This window comes from Marmota flaviventris, chromosome 10 (assembly GCF_047511675.1).
Source record: "Marmota flaviventris isolate mMarFla1 chromosome 10, mMarFla1.hap1, whole genome shotgun sequence".
In the NCBI taxonomy this organism is placed as follows: Eukaryota; Metazoa; Chordata; class Mammalia; order Rodentia; family Sciuridae; genus Marmota; species Marmota flaviventris.
The window spans coordinates 72,004,254-72,026,994 of NC_092507.1; the positions used below are offsets into that span (position 1 = coordinate 72,004,254).

The 22,741-nt window shown below is 33.7% G+C and overlaps 1 protein-coding gene across 2 annotated transcripts in view; it reads right to left on the reverse strand.

Moving 5' to 3' along the window:
• Positions 1–759: 759 nt before the first annotated feature.
• The window catches only part of Znhit6 (zinc finger HIT-type containing 6), a 69,405-nt gene continuing 47,423 nt past the window's right edge, over positions 760–22,741 (reverse strand). For both annotated transcript variants that reach the window (XM_027935261.2, XM_027935260.2), the window contains 2 exons: positions 12,756–12,880; positions 760–8,405 (listed from right to left, as the gene is read on the reverse strand). In XM_027935261.2, the coding sequence (XP_027791062.1) occupies positions 8,365–8,405; positions 12,756–12,880 (166 nt within the window). In that variant the 3' untranslated portion in view covers positions 760–8,364. The remainder of the gene's footprint in view (positions 8,406–12,755; positions 12,881–22,741) is intronic.

The following is a 22,741-nucleotide window of genomic DNA, read 5'->3' on the forward strand; positions in this document are numbered from 1 at the left end:
CATGACAACCAGAGGGATAGGGTAGTTGTACTTACAGCAGATGATATAGTCTTTTATTTTGCTTTTTAAATATTTATTTTTTAGTTGTAGTTGAACACAATACCTTTATTTTATTTATTTTATTATTATGTGGTGCTGAGGATCATACTAGGGCCCCGCATGCACGAGGCGAGCATTCTACCGCTAAGCCACAATCCCAACCCTGATATAGTCTTTAGATTAAAAAGAAAAAAAAAAAAAAAGTCACAGCCAGGCACAGTGGCTCATGCCTGTAATCCCAGGACTTGGGAGGTTGAAGCAGGAGTACTGAAAGTTGGAGGTCAGCCTCAGCAACTTAGCAAGACCCTTAGCATCTAGTGAGACTCTATCTCAAAATAAAAATGAAAAAACAAAAAGGGGCTGGGGTGTGGCTCAGTGGTAAAATACCCTTAGGTTCAATCCCAGGATTTCAAACAAAACCAAAAACCAAAAACCAACACTTTTCCCCAAAAAAACAATTACAAAGACAGTCACATACAATAAAAAGTGGTTAATTCATCAAGAAAATACTAATTTTAAGTAGTATATGCCCAACACTGGAACATCTAAATATATAAAAGCAAACATTAACAGAAATGAAGAGAAATAAGCAGCAAAACAATAATAGTAGGATGTGTTGACATTCTACTCTCAATATAGATCATCCAGACCGAAAATCAAAGGCAACAATGGGCTAGAATAATACTAGACTAAAAGGACCTAATAGACATACACACAATATTCCATCTAAAAACAGCAGAATATATTTTATTCTCATGTGCATGTGGGCATGACAGATCATATATTATGTCATAAAACAAATCTTAACAAATAAATCAGTACATCTTAACAAATTTAAGAAGACTAAATATTGGATATCTTTTCTGACCACAATGATATGAAACTAGAAAGCAACCACATGAGGAAGATTCATAAATATATGGAAATTAAAAAACACCTTTGAAACAAAAGAGTCAAAGAAATCAAAAGGAAGACTGAGAAATATCTTGAAACAAATTAAATGAAAACACAACATAGTAAAACTTTCAGGATGCAGCAAAAGCAATTCTTTTTTTAAAAATTTATATGACAGCGGAATACATTACAATTCTTATTACACACATAGAGCACCATTTTTCATATTTCTGGTTGCATATGAAATATATTCATACCAATTCATGTCTTCAAACACATACTTTGGATAATAATGACCATCACATTCCACCATCATTTCTAACCTCATGCCTGCTCCCTTCCCCTCCAACCCCTCTACCCTATCTAGAGTTTCTCTATTCCTCCCACAGCAAAAGCAATTCTAAGAGGAAAATTTATAGCAACAAATGCCTACATTAAGAAAAAAAAAAGTTCTCAAAAACTTACTGTATACCTCAGGGAACTAAAAAGGAAAGAACAAAATAAGCCTAAAGTTAGTAGATAAAAGGAAAAATGAGGAGTCTTGCAGAAATAAATGAAAAGAATATAAAAATGATAAAAAAATCACCAAAACCGAGTTTTTTTTTTTTTTTTTAAAGATGAGCAAAATTGATACACCTTTAGCTAAACTAACCAGGAAAAAATGAGGGCCCAAATAAATGAAATTACAAATAAAAGATATTATAGCTGATATCACAGAAATACAAAGGCTCATAAAAGAATACTACAACTATATGTCGATAAACTGGCTAACCTATAAGAAATGAATAAATTTCTGATGTATACAATTCATCAAAATAGACTCAAGAAAAAAAAAATTTAAACAGACCAATACCATGTCCCCTCCCTTCTAACCTTCAAGACTAAAGAAGTAATAAAAAATTTCACAACAAAAAAATCACAGATCAAAGGGTTTCACTGGCAAATCCTACCAAATGTTTAAAAGATAATTAATACCAGTTCTACTCAAACTCAGTCAAAAACCTGAAAAGAAGACACACTGTCAAACTTACTTTACAAGGCTAACATCAGCCGCACACTGAAGTTAGCTAAAGGACACTATGCTGCAAGAAAACAAAATTAAAGGCCATATCCCTGATCATTTATGCAAATATCCAAATGAAATACTAATACACAGAATCCAACTGCACATTAAAAGGATCATCAATACTGTGATCAAATGGGATTTATACCTGGGATGCTAGGATGATGCAATACAACATGAATCAATAAATGTGATACACCACATTAATAAAGCACAAAATTCTATGATTATCCCAAAAGATGCAGAAAAAGCAATTTACAAAACTGAATATCAATGTATGATAAAAACTCAACAAATTAGGTTAGGAGAAATGTATTCCAACACAATAAAGGTTTTACATGACAGGTAACATCATTCTCAGTAGCCAAAAGCTGAAAATCTTTTTCTCTAAGATGAATAATGACAACATGGGTGCATTTTCTCACCACTTCTAATAAACAAAGTATTAGAAGATACTATACTTAGCTAGAGCAATTAGGCAAGAAAAAGAAATTAAATAAAAGTTATCTAAATCAGAAAGGAACAGGCAAAATACTGTTTGCAGATAACATGATCCTGTATATTGAAAATCAGAAAGTGCGAGACCCTGGGTTCAATTCCCAAAAGAGGTGGGGAAAAGTTGCATTTCTGTACACTAACAATGAACTACTGAAAAAATTAAAAATTCCATTTACATTAGCATCAAAAAACAATAAAATGCTTAAGAATAATTTTAACTAAAGAGGTGAAAGATCTACATACTCAAAATTTATAAAATACTGATAAAAAAATTGAAGGCATTATATCAAATGGAAAGACTTTATGGACTGCAATCATCAATACTGTCAAAATGCCCACACTATCCAAAGTAGTGTATTTAAATCCAATGCATAGGGCAGAGGGGTTGGAGGGGAAGGGAGGGGACATGGGGTTATTAATGATGGTGGAATGTGATGATCATTATTATCCAAAGTATTATTTTTTTTTTTTTTTTGCTCTTTGAACTTGGTTTGGGGTTTTATTTTATTTTATTATTTTTTTAATTTTTTATTGTTGGTTGTTCAAAACATTACATAGTTCTTGATATATCATATTTCACACTTTGATTCAAGTGGGTTAGGTTGCGTGTTCATATCATGTCGGGGTCAGTTGCTTTTCTCCCAAAGTATTATTTACGAAGACACGAATTGGTGTGAATATACTGTGTATACAACCAGAGATATGAAAAATTGTGCTCTTTATGTGTAGTAAGAATTGTAATGTGTTTCACTGTCATATATAAATAAAAGAAAAAACAATTGGAATGGGGCTGGGGTTGTGGCTCAGCAGTAGAGCACTCGCCTAGCATGTGCAGGGCCCTCGGTTCAATCCTCAGCACCACATAAAAAAAAATAAATAGATAGATAAAAATAAATCTAATACAATCCCTATCAAAATTCCAATAGAATTTTTCACAGAAAAAGGAAAAGGTCCTAAAGCTTATATGGAACTGTAAAAGACTCTAAGTAGCCAAGGCAATCCTAAGAAAAAAGAACAAAGCTGGCTATATCACACGTCTTCATTTCAAACTACATTACAAAATTACAGAACTATAAAAATTAAAATAGCATTGCATTATCATAAAAACACATATTAAATAATGACAGAGAACTCAGAAATAAACCCACAGACATACGGTAAACTATTTTTGACAAGACTACCAAGATGACATAATGGGGAAAGGATATAAAAGGTGTTGGGAAAATGGACCTTTATTTTTTGGGGGGGTGAAAAGAAAGAAAGAGTAAGTAAGGAAGCTGTAAAGTTAGGTTAGGCCCAAGTTATAGGGGGTACCAAAGGTCAGGCTAAGGATTGTGAGTACTTTATTCAACAAGAATATGAAACTGGAAAGTAGAGTTGTACAGTCACTTATCAAAGACTAAAGGATGCATTTGGTTCTAAGTTCAAAATAGGAGTCCCCCACACCCTAGAATGGAAAATGTTTACATTATGTTCATTAAAAAAACAAAACAAAACAAAAAACCATGCACATATACTTTATAGTTTTTAATTACCAAAGTTGAAAGAAAATACTTTGAAGTGATGTTCGGAACACCAAAAGTTTTTTTAAGGCTAATTTTTATTTACGTAGTCTTCAGTTTTGAAGAAAACTTCCTTTCTAATTTTTTTTTTTTGGATCAGGAATTGAACCCAAGGATGCTTAACCACTGAGCCGAATCCCTGGCCCTTTTTATTTATTTATGTTTTAATTTTGAGATAAGGTCTCCGTAAGTTGCTTAGGGCCTTGAACTTGCTGAGGTTGGCTTTGAACTTGCAATCCTTCTGCCTCAGGCTTCCAAACTTCTGGGATAAAACATGTGTACCACCATCACCGCGTCTACCTACAATTCTAATTTCAAAACCAAGTTTCTCCAATATTTTTCTTTTTTTCTGGTACTGGGGATTGAACTAAGGGATGCTTAACCACTGAGCCATATTCCCAGCCCTTTTTAATTTTTATTTAGACACAGGGTCTCACTGAATTGCTAAGTGCCTCACTAAGTTGCTGTGGCTGTTTTTGAACTCACAATCCTCCTGCCTCAGCCTCCAGAGCTGCTGGGATTACAGGTGTGTGCCAACACACCTAGCAAGTTTCTCCAATTTTGATGAAACTGGAAAAATTTTCCAAATTGGTGATGGAAATGGATTGGTGCTACATGCATCTAGTTAAACTAGCAGCAACATGTCAAACACAAATAGATAAGAAGAAAAAAAGCCCATAATGGTTAATTTTTTTTAAGAGAGAGAGAGAGAATAGTTTTTAATATTTATTTTTTAGTTTTCTATGGATACAACATCTTTATTTTATTTTTATGTGGTGCTGAGGATTGAAACAAGCACCCTGCGCATGCCAGGCAAGTGTGCTACCTCTTGAGCCACATCCCCAGTCCAGTGGTTAATTTTTAATTTTACTTCTTATAAAAAGCTTCTTGCTACTCACAATAGGGTATCATAAAGAACTATAAATTTTATTCTCAGTAACCATCTGTCTTTACCTGCTCCTTTTTTTCTAATATTTCCCTTTTTCTCTGGGGAAGTTTCCTCTCCTGATCAGCTCAGAATGTGATCCAATAGAGGCAAAATCAAAGTAGTTCTCCAAAATTTTATATAGCTTACTGTTATGACTTAGTTACTATCAAGAAGTAAATCTGAAACTGTCACTATCCTTCACCACACTATCCCTTACTCCAAACAGAACATCCCCAATGAGAAAGTATTCATGGAAGAGAAAACCAATCTAGAGAAAAAAACCAAAACAACAACAAAACCAGAGTCAAGTGTGAGGGATGGTAAGATGTCTTCTTTTTTTTTTCTTAGTACCAAGGATTGAACCCAGGGGTGCTCTACCACTGAGCTACATCCTCAGCCCTTTTGATTTTTTAGTTTGAGACCGGATCTCGTTTTGCTAAGTTGTGTAGGGCCTCAATAAGTTGCTGAGGCTGGCTTTGAACCTGTGATCCTCCTGCCTCAGCTTCCTGGTAGCTGGGGATTAGAGGCATGTGCCACTGTGCCTCGCAAGTACAATGATTTCTTTGGGTGCCTGGATACAGTAATGCCTGTACTTCCCTAAAAATAAGCCAACAAGTTATTCTTTATGCTGATAATATTTTGAGTTTCTATAACTTAACATCTGAAGGAGGATTGGTTAATAATCAAAGATGCCTTAATGGGCTGCCAGTATAGATCAGTGTTACCGTGCTTGCCTAGCATATGCAAGGCTCTTGTTTGACCCTCAGCATAACCCCCTACTTCCAAAGTGCATTAACATCTACATGAAAATAAACTTAACACATTGTAGTGCAGTAATGTACAATTAAATAAAAAAATATCTTTATGTAAAATTTAGGAATATTAAATCAGGTAAAACATGAGATAATTCAGTACAATATACCGTGTATTTCAACCTAATTAAACATAATATATAAAGGAAATTTCTGGTGCAACAGTTATATGCTTATCATTTTATCATATTTTTTAAAACATGGATCCCACTATTTGTATAGGGAAACAAATTAGCTCTATTGGCTCAATGATACTTTAGAATCTTAAATATCTATTATAGTAACTCTGTATTTATATTTATAATAGGAACAGATGGAAGATTTGTATAATTTATGGCTACTAATCCTATATGTAATAATTAATGATTATGGAGAGTCTATTTTCCCTTAGAAAATCATTGTTTAAAAATAAAGATGAGGTGAAGTTTTTCTCATCTTAAAATGTGATTAACAAATAAAATGCAGGCGATGAACTTAATGTGTGTCAAGGAGTTTGTTTACTCACTAGAATTTGTCAAGAATTCAAAAGGAGGGACTGGGATTGTGGCTTAGCAGTAGAGCGCTTGCCTAGCACGGGCAGGACCCGGGTTGGATCCTTAGCACCACATAAAAATAAAGGCACTGTGTTGTATCCATAAAAAAAAAAAAAAAGAATTCAAAAGGAGAAGGCCTCTTTAAAAAGAAATTGAGTCTTAACACTACAAACTTGTAGGACTCTCAGTGAATTATTTAAATTCTACCCCCTCCAAACCTTTGACACCATCATTCACTAAAACCATGTTTATTATAAAACCTGCAGGAATAAATGTGTATATTAATCAGATGAGTTGAGAGTTATATTTAGGTGAACTCTGATAGCTAAATTCTTTCCTGAGAAATAGCCTATTTCTGGAAAGGTCTAATTCTAGAAAACCGAGATGGCAAAGATGCGAGCATGGGGATTTTCTTTCTTTTTCTTCTTGGGCTAAAGGAAATTAGATGATAAATTCTTTGGGTTTTGTCTAGTTTTCAATTTAAAATCTAGCAGAGATAGAGCTCAACATTTTTCTTAGAAATGGGACTGTACCTTAATAGATTCACAGTCTGGAAATTCCTTTCCACCCCAATATTCGGATCACGTTTTTTTGGGGGTACTTTGTTCCACTTTTCCCAAAAACTGTATAACACATTTGATTCAATTCATCCTACCTCTTCCCTGCTTTAATAAGACATATTACACTTCTGGATAAAATTGAATCCCTTAAAATTCAATTTATCTGTCTATCTAGTAATATCATAAACAACACAATTCTATATAAATCTTTTATCACATCAGATTCCTGAAGTTGCTTTAGAATGTAAATATTTTTCTCAAAATGCATTTTTATGAAGCACATTTCCACTGGTACTTTTATACCAATGGTCTTTCTGGCCCTATTGTTTTTGGATTTTCTTCTTTAATTTCTATCCCAGGTTATATGGACATTTGTGTTCTTCTAATTTTTCCTATACTCATTACCTTTTCATATTTCTAATCCTTCAAAGTCTCTTTAATGCCTCTGATTTCTTTCTGGTCTAAAACTTATTTCAACTGTAAAATAAAAATGAATTCCATTAATGTCCAATTTTATCATTGTTTTTTAACCACTAAATACACAGATGCAATACAGATGTAATAATCCTTTCCTCTTTTATAGCCACATTGCAATCTCATAACTATAAATTCCAACAAAATTAGAAAACCATAATTTCAATATGTGAACTGTCATAAGGTATAAATTAAGCCATGTATACATATAAATACACACATATATGTTTCAATAGCACATCAAAGAATTCCAAGTGATTTTCCCCTTCTTCATTGCTAGATGTAGCAAAACATAGCACAAATATGGTCATCATAACACCCACTTATGTAGTAATGAGAGTGGACCAGGACTGAGATGAGGCATGGAATTCATGAAACATAGCTCATTGAGTGAATAGGCGGCAAGTTCATTTGCACTGAGCACTGACTGTTCAAACAATGTGGAGATGCTGATTTTATGAACTGAATATAGGAAACAGTAGTTAACGGTACTTATTTAAGCCTTTCCACAAGACAACATATTGGGAGTTTCCCCAAGTATAAAAGTTGTCTTAAAGAGGTGAAAAATTGCATGTATACTCCAAAGACAAAAATGGCAACTGATAGAAGATCAGTTTTCCTTGACTAGATGGTATGTAGCACAACGGTTCTCTTTAGTGAGGTTCCACTACAGAGAATGCCAACTTTCAATGCACTTGATGACTCCGGTGATCTTAGGTGCGGTCATGCATCAAACTAACAAAAAGTTTCCAGGCTATAGGAGTAAACATATTAAAATTTGAAGCCTAATAAAGTCTATGTTGATCAGGCTCAACAGGGGTTCATACTATGAAAAAAAGGGCCCTCACATAAAGTCAACAAAAGGTTTAGATTGTGTACTTGTCAGACAAATCAAAAAATTCCAACTGCCCATTAATAATACCCCAATTATCCAAAAGCCCATCAATGCATAATTCTCTGCAACTGTTGGAATTTTCACCTTCTTCTTCCAGAAGAAGTGCTCAATTTTCACTGCCAAGGTTCTTGGTAGATTCATTTTTCACTGGAAAAAAAAAAAAAAAATAGTAAATAGTCAAATGTTTATACTGTTTCTGTTTAGCTTGTTCTGTTTTTCCCTCATCTCTCCTCCTTTCTGATGCATAGCAACAGCACTGCTCACAGGGATAGACAAACCACGTTACGTCCCAGGCAGCTGGGATATACAATTCTGGCCATAATAAACAGAGAAATGATGTCCGAAAGTAGCAATTATATATTGTGAGGTAACATCCTTCTTGACTCTGTGGAAGACTTGGGAATGGGTACTCACAGTGTGGTTATAATCCCATAAGCATGCCACTGAATAGATCACTATTATCACACAGGCAGGCCACATGTGGTTAGAATAAAATTTTCCATGATTTTTTTTTAAACTTAAAATTAAGGGCCAGTATATGAAGAATGAATGTGGGCTTACAGAAAACTAGACAGCCAATTGACATATCCTTCCTTTTACAGGAAAATAAACTCAGAGTAGAAATAAAGCTCCTTTGAGGTTCTTGTCTTGCTTAAGGTAAGCAAGATGAAGCTCCATTATCTCATAATGGCTTCTTGAGAACAGAAACTGGACCTTTCCTCCCTGCATCTATCTCCAGAATTCAGAGCAAATATGCTCAATCAATACAAGCACACCATCTTTTACCTGTTGTTGCTGTTGTTTTTTAATCTAAAAAACGGGAACCAGAGTAACTGCTATATTTATTTCTTTGTATACAATACAAACAAAAGGAAATAATACATAAAAACCCTTTAAAATTTTTGTGCAAGTCAAATACACAATATTTTGCTCAAGGCTTATAGCTATTTATCTCCACTGGGTAAATAAGAAAAATAAAGGTCAGAGAGGCATAGCAGATACTCAAGGGCCAACAACTTATAAAAACTGATTCTAGAACCACATATCTGGGGCTTTGCCTTATATTCCAACTGACAAACTCTTGGGTTTGCTTAGATTTCAGACTGTATCAACAATAAAAATGGTATTTACTGAGTCCTTTCTATGAGTAAGGCAAAGAAATAAATTCTATCCAATTTTGTAAACTCCAGCAGTCTTTCAAGTGCCTCCATGACATTAAAAGTTAACTGGTTTCTCCTATGGCTTCCCTGAATTTTACATAAACTGTTATAGTACTCACTGTACTATAAAGTTTACACCACATGTTTTCAAGTGCCTGAGATCCCATCTCTACCCATGCTGTATACACTAAAAGGGAAGAGAAGGATAAAGAGGAATGAGGGAAGGAGAGAGAAGGAGGAAAAAAGCAAAGTGAAGGATTTATTGGCCTAATCAAGGAAGCTGCTACACTAGGTATTTTCATTAATTCAAATGACCAATTTTGCCCCGTGGGGTGGCACATGCCTGTAATCCCAGAAGCTTAGGAGACTGAGGCAGGAGGATTGCAAGTTCAAAGCCAGCCTCAGCAACAGAGAGGCACTCAGTGAGACTCTGTCTCTAAATAAAATGCAAAATAGGGCTGGGGATGTAGCTCAGTGGTCAAGTGCCTCTGAATTCAATCCCCAGTAGTCCTCCAGCCCTCCACAAAAAAAAAAAATCAGTTTTGGGTGGATTCCTTTTCTAAAAGTAGAGGCATTTTCTAAACTTGAGTTATAAGAAGATCAGAAATACATTTTGCTGGGATTTTTAAATTAATGGAGCTTTGTAGTAGTATACAAAGCATTTTTCTCTTTCTTTGCCTACTAAAATTATCTAGTTTTCTTTCAACAGGGCTCCATTTTCTTTTTACTTAGGACTGAAATGCAGCACATTTTTATTAAGTCATTTATATTTGTTAGTCTAACTTTGGTAAACAAGAGCCTAAAAAGCCAGTTACACCATTTTGAGCAGTTCCCACTGGATTAATATAAGGGTTAATCAAAATTGTGTGTGTATCTCCAATCTAGAGAGCTACCTTACTTGCTTTACCTTTCACATTCCTTAAAAAGAACAACAAAAATCTCACCCATTGCTGATTAATGTAGGCAGACTTCTGAAAAAATAAATTATGGCAACCTACAATCACGTCAAACATAACAACCATAAAGTGTGGAACCTACTGAATCCCAGCCCAGAAACACATTTCCCCCCAAACTAGAAAAGAGACACCTTGTGCTATGAAATCAGGATCCAAATCCAATTTCTTCCCAGCTTCTGGAGAAAGAATTTCAAGGCTCTCCAAAGAAAATGCTGTGATCTTATATAATCTCCCTCCTCATCAAGTGACCACCCTACAGAATATCAAATGCTTTGAGAATGTGAAAAGAAACAGGCACCTTGAAGTGCTTATGAAAAGAAATGCATGTACAGGAAGACCTGGTATTATTGTTAAGGTGTGTGTACTTATGATGTGACAACTCTGGTATGATCTTTAAATTCTGTCAGATTGTCTTCAATTCTTTGCTACAGCAGTTCTAAATAATCCTTTGTACTGAAAACACTAGTCACCTGTATTCCTGTAAAAAAATCAAACATATACTAAGCAGAAAAATAAAGCAAATTTTATTTAAGGTTACAAGTACGCTATCCAAGTATCTATTCTTGTTGCTTCATCAAAGGAAGACTTACTTGAACGTGTATTCCTAAACAAGGTGAAAGAGGTGCTGTGTGTGCTGTGTTTATTTACACAGACAGTGTTTGCCCTGGCTAATAACTCACATTACTAAACAATTTTCCTTGAAGCTATTTAAAGAGAGCATTATATGAATTATATTATAGAAAAAGTTTTTAAAGTTTAAAAAAGTGAAACCAATCATTTAAAACTAAAATTTTTAATTTATTTAGAGAAAAAAATTGTACATTCTCAAATTAAAGAATGAACATAGTATTTAGAGGCCTATAATTTATTATTAAAAACTTCATGTTTGCTAAATTTAAATCTAGTTTCAAATTGTGGTGTGGACAAAATTTTGGTCACCTTAAAAAAATATTTCTTCTAATAACTTGTGCCAAGAAAGAAAAAAGCTCATACACATGTACAGAGTATACCTTACAACCTATTACAGCTGGTGCAACAATACAACCTGAACCATACATGTCAATTAATACTATTAAAACAAAACAAAACAAAAAACAGAGATCAACCCAAGGAAAGAATTCCATGCTCCTCTGTAGTTTTATTTATTTATTTATTTTTAAAATAATTAAACTTGGCCTATACCATTATTTTTTTTTAGATGAAAAGGTTACCTAATAGTTTTTAGTTATGGTGAATAATCTCCCTTACCTTTTAAAAAAAGTAATTACTGAATTTTACTTTTTCTCTAGAATCTTGTACTCTCAAAGATAATTTATTTACTTTAGTGCAAGAAGCCATCTGAGAAACACATGAGAATTGTCTCTCGGCATGGAAGCCAGGGAGAGATAGGCCTGGCACTGGGAACTTTCCTTGGCTCTACCTTGGCAATACAATGCCCAATGCTTGTGACCTTTCCCTCTGCTCTTCTAGGAAGATTCCTCATAGTACTATGGAAATAGGCCATAGTAACCAGCTAGGGACTGTACAGCCCACCTTTAACCTTTTTTGGAGAAGAACATTCTATGGAAGTCCTTTGACATTTCCTGATATAAAGAAAGCAGTCGTGGGCTCCATTTTGTCTAGAAGCTTGATCAGTCTGATCAGCTTGCCTGTCCTGCCCCTGCTTTTGAAACTACTTACTGTGTTCTGTGGGTTTTTTTGCATTTTATTTCTTAGTTTTTATTTCTCAGCCAGCCCATTCCACCCAGGGGAACCCCATTTCCATGGTCCATGTGGGACATGGGTGGAACTTTAGTTAATAGTTAATAATTATGTATAAGTTATTTTATATACTCAAAGGTATACCTTTTCTAGGTATAATACTTTTCCATATGGCCAAATATTCTGTGCATAATTAAAAGAAAATAAAACCAGTGGGCTTAAAAAGAGAAATAAAGGGTCAAGACATGGTACCACCTTAGTCTAAATGCAGCCAAAATTTTAAACATGTTCCTTTCAACATTGCTCCTTGCTATAAGGTAGGATACTAAAAATACCTTGTAATCCTTCATTTTAGGAGTCTTAAGAAAAAGTTTTAACTAGAGTTATTTTATTTCTTCATGTAAAACTCCAATAAACAAAAAAAAAAAAAAAATACCCTATTATAGCCAGATATTCAATTTGATTCATTCATTTAAAGTTGACATTATAAAACTGATATGCTTTCAAATACAACAGAAGCAGCAGTTGTTTGCCTGGTTCTTTATATTATTAATTGTAGCTACTGAAAAAATTCTTAAAAGTCTGTAAATATACTGGAAAAACAATATGTAAAGAAATAAGAGCAGTCACATGATTTAGTACTTAGAGTCACAATAAGTACTAAGTATAAATTTACTTACCTTGGTGAAGAACTTTCATGTCATCACTAGATCCTTTCAACACAACATATAACGTTGGGTATTCAATGATCACTTTGTTCTTCAAATTGTCTAGGAGACTTTTATAAGGATCCAGTTCATAATATCTTAGTAATTAGAAGAGCAAAACATAAACAAATATATCCTTAGCATTCAAAATGACTAATAACTAAAACAAACATCAGAGAATCTCTTACATTAAATATTTTAAAGGTGATGATATTAACTGAGTAGCCATTATTTATAAGTTTAATGCCTTCTAAGAAAACCAGATAAAAGAGCTATTATATGGAGGTTCCAAAACCAAATCAAATGTGTATCAAATATTCTAACATTAGGAAATCTTTAGATTAAGTCATTAATTTTCGTATCAAGCTGGAATAAAGATTCTACATGATATTTATGTTTAATGTATTATAATTTTATCTTGGATAAAAGAATGACCAGGTAAAAATTAAAATTCCACAATTATATTTATTTTGAGCCTTAAAAGTAAAACAAACTACCTTATGATAAATAATTTCTAATATATGGTGGAAAATAATTGGCTACAAAATATTTCTATAAAAAATCAATTATGATTATAAATGGTTTCTAAAAATTTATATTGCCATAAAATTAAATTTGGTCTTCCTTTATTCTGAAAGAATAGGTTTAGGGCTGGGGCTGTAGCTCAGCAGTAAAGCACTTGCCTAGCATGCATGAGGCACTGGGTTCAATCTTCAGCACCACATAAAAATAAACAAATAAAATAAAGGCATTCTGTCCATCTACAACTATAAAAAAAATAAAAAACAGGTTTAGGTTGATAATTTCTTTTTTTTTTTTTGTACCAGGGAATGAACTCAGAGCCACTCAACCACTGAGCCACATCCTCAGCCCTATTTTTTATATTTTATTTACAGACAGGGTCTCACTGAGTTGCTCAGCACCTCACTTGTTGCTGAGGCTGGCTTTGAACTCGAGATCCTCCTGCCTCAGCTTCCCAAGCCACTGGGATTACAGGCATGCACCGCTGTGCCTGGAAGGTTTAGGTTTCTGAATGAGGCAAAAGCATAAAATTTAAGCAATACTGAGAGTATCAGTCATGGTATTATGATATAACTGTTAAATGTGTAACAGGTAATTAGATACAAATATTCATTAAGGTATGAAATCCTCAAATTGTTACTTCATAAATTTAAGATGAATAAAGGTGCATCTCTTTTGCTATAAGTAAGCTTTTACTTGCATTTTGGGGTGGGAGAAAAATGCAAGCTAGCTCACCAGCAGTGGCATATACAAATATGTTTGCATGTGAGTATCATTTCAAGTCAAAGAAGAAAAAGTTGAGAACATGTTCACCAGTACAGCGCAGAATTCTTCAGCTTTCTTCTCCATCTCTACCAATGACAGGTGATATTTATATGTGAAAAACTTATCCTGACAGTTGTAACTCCATCCTTTCCCCTCCCCCTCAAGAAAGCACACTGGGATACAAATGTTCAAGAGTGAGGCTTTCATCAGGATACACTTTGAATCTGCTGTAATTTTAAGAGTAAATTGTTCACGAATGTTGGTATTTCTTAATTAATAAATTGTTTATACCCTAACTCAAAGCTGAGTATGTAGCACATTACTCAGAACCCTAGTACAGTGATTTTTCTATGTTCCAACTTTGTTCTAGGCAATAGTTTTCAAATAGGGAGAAACACAAGGCTTAACACAATGTAAAACCAAGCCTACTATAAAACCTGATGTCTTTTTAAGAAGTAGGTGACAAGTGAAAGAACAACTGTAAACCCAAACTTCATATGTTCTTTTCTGATCACTCTACCCCTTGAATTTAAATGTTAATTTTAGAATCACAGAATATTATATTGAGAAGAAACTTAAAATAGAAAATAACCTAAGTTTTCTACACCAGCCATCCTCGTGTCCGTAGACCATAGAATGCATACATCATTTTTTTTCCCTGTGTAATGTAATACAGATGTGCTTAAAATACTTTAAAAGTGGTTCCAGCATTCCAGGATTAATTGCTTCACATCTTTTAAACATTATTTCTCTTTGAAATATGCATTTTTTAAAAGTTAGCAGTAATTACACAAAAAAGAAAAATGAGTTATATTAGATACCTGAGGAAAAAATTAACTTATGAAGTAAAATATAAAATGAGAGAAAACAAGACTTGAATTCTTAAACAGGAACTTTTCAAGCAGCAACCTATAAACATGTGCAATAACTAATCTGCACATTTTAACTGAATCATGAGGCTTCTATTAAGAGACATTTTCAAATAAGGTAATGTTTTCTACTTATTTCAGGGTTTTTGTAAATAATTTTCAGCATATACTTAAATGCTTTAGGTGTGTTATTTTTTTTTTTTTGTAGTATTAAATCTGTATGGGTTTCTCTAGATCACCAAAGCTGAAACAATAAGAAACAACAAAAAGAGTTCTTTAAAAGCCACATGGGAATCAGAAACTACTATTATTGTTGATACAATATAAATTATGTTCCCAGCAGAGGAATGTTCAAATACATAAAAAAATTACAAGCATGTAGCAACTTACATGTGTTTTCAATCCTAAAAATTAATGATTATGCTTCCTTACTTTAAAAAAAATTGGGTCCCTATTTTATGTGCCAAGATTGTAAAGCACATTAGGATACAAAAATTTTTAAAAGACTTGTCAACCCAAAGAATTGTTTTTAAAATAGTTTATTCAATTGCAATGAAAACCTGGTTGAGAAGTTTTGATTAGAATCACTGGATTTTAATTGGTGTTTATCCTAAAACGTTGCAAACTTCTAATCATAGCGATATTGCTATTGAGTTTATGTTAGCTTCTAGTCCACAGCTTTCCGATCTGTTAACTGAAGAAGTTGGAGTTCATTAAAGAGTGTTTTAGTTGAAATTCTGAACTTCTTACATTTTTGTACTATTAGTGGTTACTCTTAATCTACAGTTATTACCTACCAGATATTTAAAAGTACATTATAATATTATGTTAAATAATGTAAGCCAATCCCCCAAAACCAAAGGCCAAATGTTTTCTCTGATAAGTGGATGCTGATACATAATGGGTTTAGGGCAAGGGAAGAATAGAGGAACTTTGGATTGAGCAGAGAAGAAGGGGGGTGGGGCGTGGGGAAGGAGTTGGTAGAATGAGATGAACATTTTACCCCTATGGATGGGTATGATTGCACAAATGGTGTGGACTCTATGTCATGTACAACCAGAGAAATAAAAAGTTGTGCTCCATTTGTGTAAAAAAATGAAATTAATTAAATTCAATGACCAGCACTTAACCAAAATGGTGGTAGTGGGCACTGGGATTGTAGGTCAGAGTTAGAGTATTCACCTAGCATGTGTGAGGCACTGGGTTTGATCCTCAGCACCATATAAAAATATTGTGTCCACCTACAACTAAAAAATAAATATCTTTTAAAAAATGGTGGTGGTGGGGGGGAGTTAACATTATTTATGTACTTGGAATTTAGTTAAATTAACCAGTACCTTTTAGTGGTTGCTTAGGTTTGGAGTCTAATAATGAGCTAATGTCCTGGCTCCAACATTCACTGGTCTGTTATTCTGAACCAGTTACTCCTCTAATTCCCAGTTTTCATACCTTTCATACCTGAAAGGTAATGACAGTACCACCTCAGAGAGATATTGTGAGGGCTAAGTAATAAAACACAACTTCTAGCTCATTTAAGCCATAAACACATCAGTTTTTCATTTGTATTCACCTGAAATAATACATTCTTATAAATTTTCAGGACAAAGTTATTCGACTTTTTTTTTTAAAGTAACAAAGAATGGCACTTATTATGTAAGCACTGAAGCACACATCTGCCTTTATATGCATTTTGCATTTTAAATGTAGACTTACAACTTTCAGTATAACCCTCAAACCATTATATTATTATTATGTTTATATCTAAGCCTCTAAAAGTATTTTTAATGTTTCGGTGTCCATCATCTTTAAGTAGGTTTTAAGAGTTCAGCTTTGTACTATTCAAAACAAAGCTTTAGCTTGTTTGCAAGATATTAAGTCACTGAATCCTAGGGGACAGCTTTATCTTTTCAAAATTTTTACCAATTCTGGTGTTTCCATTAGTAGAATGACTCTGCTACCACAAGACAAACTACTTAGGTTTGGAAGAATTAAGATACCAACATTTGTATTTTTTCTTACCCTCAGGGACCCCTCAGACATTTCCTCTTGTTATTTCACTTGCTCACCCACAAAGGCCTCACTAGCTGACCCTGTTCCAGGCAGCCTCACAGGGGCATTATGAGGGCAGCATGGCTCCAAGGCTCAACAGGTGTTACAGTGACTGACATTATATAAATAAAATCCTGATACCCAAGGGTGTGCTTTTAATCTTGGCTCTCTCTTACTAACTTTCAAAGAAACGGGCTAAGTTCTTGAACTTCTTTCTTTGCATTTTATTAGCAAATGAGAGTACCTTTTCACAACTCAAAAAGACTGTGGAGCAGGATTCACAAACCACTTTATTTCCCATTTGATCAATGATGATCTTTGGATCACCACACCTTCTACTTCCTAAAAACTATTAAAACCAAGTTTGAATTTTTCCAGATTTAACAATCTAATAGCCTTGAGTCCACGGCACTTTCCCACCACAAAATAAAATCACTGGATGAGGTGATCTCCAAGATTTCTCGAACTCTAAAATTCACATTTTTTGATTCTTATCTACAAAAAGTAGCATTTAACCCATATTCTAGTATAGTAGTATTTATTCATCAATTTAGGTTTCTGGGTTAAAAGTATAACTACCTGATTCTCAAAGTACAAAGTTGAGACACAGGTTAAAAAAAATCTTAATAGAGCATAAACCAGTTCATTGTTATCTGATGGCTAAATATTTTTTAAAGAATGGCTCATTCTGGTACAATGGAATTCACTATAAAGTTTCTGAATCAATTATAAATTAAATATTGGAGATTCACACTTAACCCATATTCTAGTACAAAAGTACTATACTTTAATTGAGTAGAAAGAGAATGAATTAAGTGAATAAACTGATTTTCAAAATCCAAATGAAAAGGAAAAAAAACTAGATTTGTTGATGAAGACTCAGACTAAAGAAAGAAAAATGGAAAAAGTTAAATTAAAACATAAAACAAAACTAAGTACAGGAGGTCACCACATTTAAAATGTGACAATCTTTGCAAGCTGTAACAGCCAAGACACATTAGAAACAGCTCTCAACAAAGTTTTTTTTTTTTAATTTACTCAATCTATTAGTTTTCATATTTAAAAAACGTAGTAAATGAATTAAATAAATATACCTGTGTACTTTGTTTTGGGATTTTTACGTACCCATGTCAGTAAGGATTATACACACTAAACAAGGAACATAAGTCATGAGTTGTGCAGTACAAACACATACCTCAATTTATAAAGCTCAATAGTTCAGATCTGCACTAGTAGATTATGAAAACTATGGATATGGTGTACTAATATTTAAAAACATGCTTTAATGAGAGGCTTCTAAGATTTATTTGTATAGATATTATTTCTTGGGAGTCTTTACTTAATGCCACTGGTAAGTTAAAGGGGATTTAACTTTTCTTCTTCAGTAGGAAAAATTTTTTTAGAAAGATTAAATATAAGTGAAACTGTTTCTAAAATGTAACTTTCTAAACTAGTACCAGTAATACGATTTTATACTCCAAAAGTAATTTAGCATCTCTAAGCAGGGAAATAACATACTTATCAGAAATTATGTTTATGATCTATGATGAGACTAGTAGAAGAGGCATGAACTTTGCAGACAAACAGACCTAAATTCGAATCCTGGCCTTGTAACTTGTTTTTGTGTGTGTGTGTGTGTGTGTAAGTCAATTTCTTGGAGCCTAAGATTCCTATCTTATAAAGACATACTATACACTTTATTCCAATCAATGCATATTAAAACAAACACACTGGCAGGCATTTATTCTTCAACTGATTCCTCAAATATTTATTAGTGTCTACCTTATATAGGTGTTCTGCTAGATAACAGTTCACAGAAATAAATCTCACAGTGATATGGGATACCAGAAAAACAAAGCAAATACTTCACTGGGATAAATGTCAGAATAGGAATCTAAAGCTAAATACTTAGTAGACATCCCCTCTTATTCTGTATCTACCTCCAAATGTTCTTTCAGGCGGTGGTGCTTTCTGTATGTAGGTACTGGATAACTCTAGCTTTCCCCTCCTCTCCTTAGTTGGTTCTTTTTCTTCTTTTATTCCTAGCTTTATTGAAGTATAACTGTCAAATAGGAATTGTAATTGAGACAAGAGTCTCACTAAGTTGTCTAGGTTGGCCTTGAACTTTCGGCCCTCCTGCCTCATCCTCCGGAGAAGTCAGGATTACTGGCATGTAGCACTACACCTGAAGCAATTTCTTTTTCTTGATGGTGAAAATACTTAAGATGTATCCTCTTCGCAAATTCCAAGTATACAGTACAGTATTATTAATTAGTTATTCAAATCCTTTCTTCTTTTTGCATTTTGTTCTTATTAATATAGGCTATTTTAAATAGTCTTACTCTTGTTAACAAAACAAATTCTCCCTGGGCTGAACTGAATGCAAGAGTTTTATCAGTACAGGCTCCTACATCTTTATTAGGATGTGTCACTTTGCAAAATCTGATAAGATGCCTAAGAGAAACTTTCACTTAAGGATTGGCTAAATAGTTCATGAGTTAACTACATCTTAAAATGATACTACCTTAGAGTTGGCAGGGACTTTATCCAATCTTTTTAAATCTTCATAGTTAATATACTGAGTTCCCAAGAAGTATCCAGCTCAGGGTAACGCAAGGAAATAGAGATTTGGGACTAGAAAGCAGATCTGTGAATTCCTACATTCAACTGTTTGCACGTTTCACATTTCAAATACACGTGTAACATGTATTTACTGAGTCTACCAAGTTCCAATACTGTTCTTAGCACTGGGAATACCGCAGTGAACTATATTATTTACTAGAGCTGAAAGGACAAAGACTTTCCAGGAAGAAAGTATTTTTTAAGGTTGAGACAAGAATACCTTAGGTCTATAGTTACTAAGCAGAGAGTTAATATGGTTAATAAACATCAAATTGAGACAATTCTGATGCTTATAATAAGTTACAATGAATGAGAGGTTTAATTAGAGAGTAGATTGAAGCTGTTTGGCTAAAATGAAATATCTGAATCACCTAGATATTTCAACTACTGTCACCATTTCCTCTAAGAAAATACAAAGTTGGCCATAAAATATTCTATAATTTAATTACAACAGATAAATTTAGTAGATGAGCACTAAGAGTTATTTTCCAAGTTAAAAAACTCTCATTTTTGTGCAATATTTTACAATTCTCTTAAAAATGATCAAAATAGTATATACTTAAAATAAGATCATTGATATGGAAATTGTAGACTTGTAATCTGCTGAGAATTTGATCACTAGGTTACTTTGGATCTACTCTGAAGTACACTCTTTCTCTCTTTCTTTCTCCCTTTCTTCCTTTGTCTTTTTTTTTTTTTTGGTGCTGGGGATTGAACCCAGGGCCTTGTGCTTGCGAGGCAAGCACTCTACCAACTAAGCTATATTCCCCAGCCCTGAAGTACAGTCTTTCAAACTAAAGCTTTCAAGTTCAAAGTCACTGAGATTTTAAAAGCTGTGTTTGAATCTGTTTTGTAAACACTCAACCAGCTGTGCCAGCTAGCTGTACTTCAGCTTCCTTAGAGATAATTTTACAATTCTTCTCATAAAACCACTTTAAGAAGAATGCCACGTGTAAAGCCAATTCTATCCCTGGAAGCGTGTCATCTCTGACATGATAAAAATGTTTAGTATATCATTCTACATATTTCCTTTATGTGTGTGGATATACTTTAGGTTTATCCTAACATTTTTCAATCCTTAAATGATACCTTGTTTCCTTTGTTCTACAATCTAGATCCAAAATGTGGTCAAAGTTTAATACTATTCTAAGAATATACTTATCCCAACCATTACTAATTTGAAGTAATCACCAATCCCAAATTACGTAACAAAGAACTGTGCTTAGGTTTCATATAATCTAAGAACATGCTTCATGGCCATTTATAGCACCGAGAGGCATGTGCTATCTTGCAAAGAACATGCTATAAAGCTTTGCAGACAGGCAGGTAGGCCTAGATTTAGATCTATGTCCCACCATTCAATGGTTGTGTGGCAGTAGGCAGGGCTCTCCATGAAATTATATGTTTTAATGCATACATAAACACAACTACAATGTATATAAAAAGTACATAATAGCACCTCAATAAATAGTTAGGCACCCAATGTAGGGTTGCCATACTCCATATTCCATAAGGACATCAAAAAGCTTCTAGATTTAACCCAGATTTTAACTTATTCTCACAGCAATTTTTTTTTTTTTTTTTTTTGTGTGTGTGTGTGTGTGGAAACTCTAGACAGAACAATTAGAAGAAAGAAATTAAAGGGATACAAATAGAAAAAGAAGAACTCAAAGTATCCCTATTAGCTGATGACATGATTCTATATTTGAAGAACCCAAAAACTCCACCAGAAAACTTGTAGAACTCATAAATGAATTCAGCAAAGTAGCAGGGTATAAAATTAACATTCATAAGTCTATTCCTATACATTAGTGATGAATCACCTGAAAGGGAAATTAGGAAAACTACCCCATTCACAATAGCCTCAAAGAAAAGAAAATATTTGGGAATCAACCTAACAAGAGGTAAAAGACCTCTGCAATATAAACCACAGAACACTAAAGAAGAAACTGAAGATGACCTTAGAAGATGGAAAGATTTCCCTTGTTCTTAGGCAGAATTAATATTGTCAAAGGGCTATACTGCCAAAAGCACTATACAGATTTAATGTAATTCCTACTAAAATCTCAATGACATTCTTAATAGAAATAGAAAAAGCAGCCATGAAATTCATTTGGAAAAATAAGAGACCCAGAATAGCCAAAGCAATCCTTAGCAAGAAAAGTGAAACGGGAAGCATCAGGATACCAGCCCTTAAATTATACTACAGAGCTATGGTAACAAATATGGTATGGTATTGGCACCAAAACAGATATGAAGACTAAGGTACAGATTAGAAGACACAGAGCAAACCCACACAAATACAGTTACTTTATACCAGACAAAGGCATCAGAAACATACACTGGAGAAAAGTACTTATTCAACAAATGGTGCTGGGAAAATTGGTAATCCATATGTAATAAAATGAAATTAGAGCTCTATTTCTTACCCTGCTCAAAATTCAACTCAAAGTTGATCAAGGATCTAGGCATTAAACCAGTGACACTGCACCTGCTAGAAGAAAAAATAGGCCCAAATCTCCATCATGTTCAGCTTAGGAACGACTTCCTCAACAAAAGTCCTAAAGCATAAGAACTAAAATAAAGAATCAATAGATGGGATGGTATTGAACTAAAATGTGTCTTTACAGCAAAGGAAACAATCAAGAATGTGAAGAGAGCCTATAGAATGGGAGAAAATCTTTGCCACCTGCACTTCAGATTAGCATTAATCTCCAGGATATATAAATAACTCAAAAAACTTAACACACACACACACAAAAAAAAAAAAACCCACAACCAAATAACATACTTAATGAACGGGCAAAGGAACTGAACAGACACTTCAGAAGAAGAAATACGAATGGTCAACAAATATATGAGAAAATGTTCAACATCACTAGTAATTACAGAAATGCAAATCAAAACTATACTGAGATTTCCTCTCAATCCAGTCAGAATGTCAATTATCTAGAATACAAGTAGGGCTAGGGTTGTGGCTCAGTGGTAGAGTACTCGCCTAGCATGTGCAGGGCCCTGGGTTTGATACTCAGCACCACATATAAAAAAAGATATTGTGTCCAACCACAACTACAAAAAAAAAAAAAAAAAAAAGAATAAAAGTAACAATAAATGTTGGTGAGGATGTGGGGA